The sequence below is a fragment of the Octodon degus genome, unplaced genomic scaffold (assembly GCF_000260255.1).
Source record: "Octodon degus isolate 3935 unplaced genomic scaffold, OctDeg1.0 scaffold00058, whole genome shotgun sequence".
NCBI classification, from domain to species: domain Eukaryota; kingdom Metazoa; phylum Chordata; class Mammalia; order Rodentia; family Octodontidae; genus Octodon; species Octodon degus.
This window is the reverse complement of record NW_004524634.1, coordinates 550350-551520: the sequence shown is the minus strand read 5'-3', so window position 1 is coordinate 551520 and position 1171 is coordinate 550350. Positions and strand designations below refer to the sequence as shown.

The following is a 1171-nucleotide window of genomic DNA, read 5'->3' as shown; positions in this document are numbered from 1 at the left end:
AGTCACCTGATGAATATAGCACCCCCATGACCTAATTACCCTCAAACATAGGAGGCTTTGGGGATACATTTTAGATTTAGGCCATAAAATAGTTATGTCAGTATTGATATATTCATCAGAATTTTCCATTAAATATTTGTTTATTTTCAGGTATATTTGCTTACTTAAATTACCATGTTCCTCGCACAAGACGAGAAATCTTGGAGACGCTGATCAAAGGCCTTCAGAGACTGGAGTACAGAGGATATGATTCTGCTGGTATTTTCTTTAAAAAGAGTTATGAATTTTGCTTGATTCTGTAATGTATTACTGTTTTAGGAGACCAGGTTTTACTGATGTCTGTTTTGTTAAGTCAGATCTTAAGAATTTCATTTTTTATCACATTTAAAAATATTAATTTATGTAATGTCAACACTATTTGACATTTGTAAGGATTACTTCCTTGATAATCTACTTTTATTAAATGTTACTATGGGGGGGAAATAAATGTTACTATAAAAACATCAGGCATATGGGACATTTTCTTGGGAACAAAGTTCTTGAAGATCTTGCTGTATAAATTTTGTTTTCTTTACAGTAACTTTAATTTCTTTTTCTACATGGATTCAGGCTCTTGTTATATAAACTTACCTGAGATTCTTCTGAAAAACCAAATAAAAATAATTTTCTGACAACTTTATGTTTGACTTTAACTCCTGCACTATTTGGAGGTCTACAAAACTACTCTTAGATTCCACAATTCCTTAGGAGAATCATGAGATTCAACATGCAGTTGTACTCAAAGCTATGATTTATTATAGCAAAAGAATAAAAGCAGCCAGGTGTGGTGAAACATCCTGTAATCACAGCACTGGGAAGGCTGAGGCAGAAGGATCATTGTGCATTTAAGGCCAATCTGAACTGCATAGTGTGTCTCAAAAAAAAAGCAAAAAGCAAAATTAGCAAAGGGAAGAAGTTTATGTGATAGAGTCTGAGGGAAACCAGGCATAAGCTTCTAAGAATTCTCTTCTGATAGAATAGCAGAATATTCTTAGTTTCGATGAGACTGAGTTGTGATAACACACAAGAAACATATACCAGGGTAGCTCATTAATGTCCCAATATAGTTTTTACTAGCTGGTCACATAAGCATCGGATGCCTAGTACCTACCAAAATTCCCAGCTCTTAAGG

The 1171-nt window shown here is 33.9% G+C and overlaps 1 protein-coding gene across 1 annotated transcript in view; it reads left to right on the top strand.

Moving 5' to 3' along the window:
* Positions 1 to 1171, top strand: part of Gfpt1 (glutamine--fructose-6-phosphate transaminase 1) — a 103630-nt gene that overhangs the window by 15063 nt on the left and 87396 nt on the right. Inside the window, exon 4 of the mRNA XM_023718401.1 lies at positions 151 to 298. Within this exon, the coding sequence (XP_023574169.1) occupies positions 151 to 298 (148 nt within the window). The remainder of the gene's footprint in view (positions 1 to 150; positions 299 to 1171) is intronic.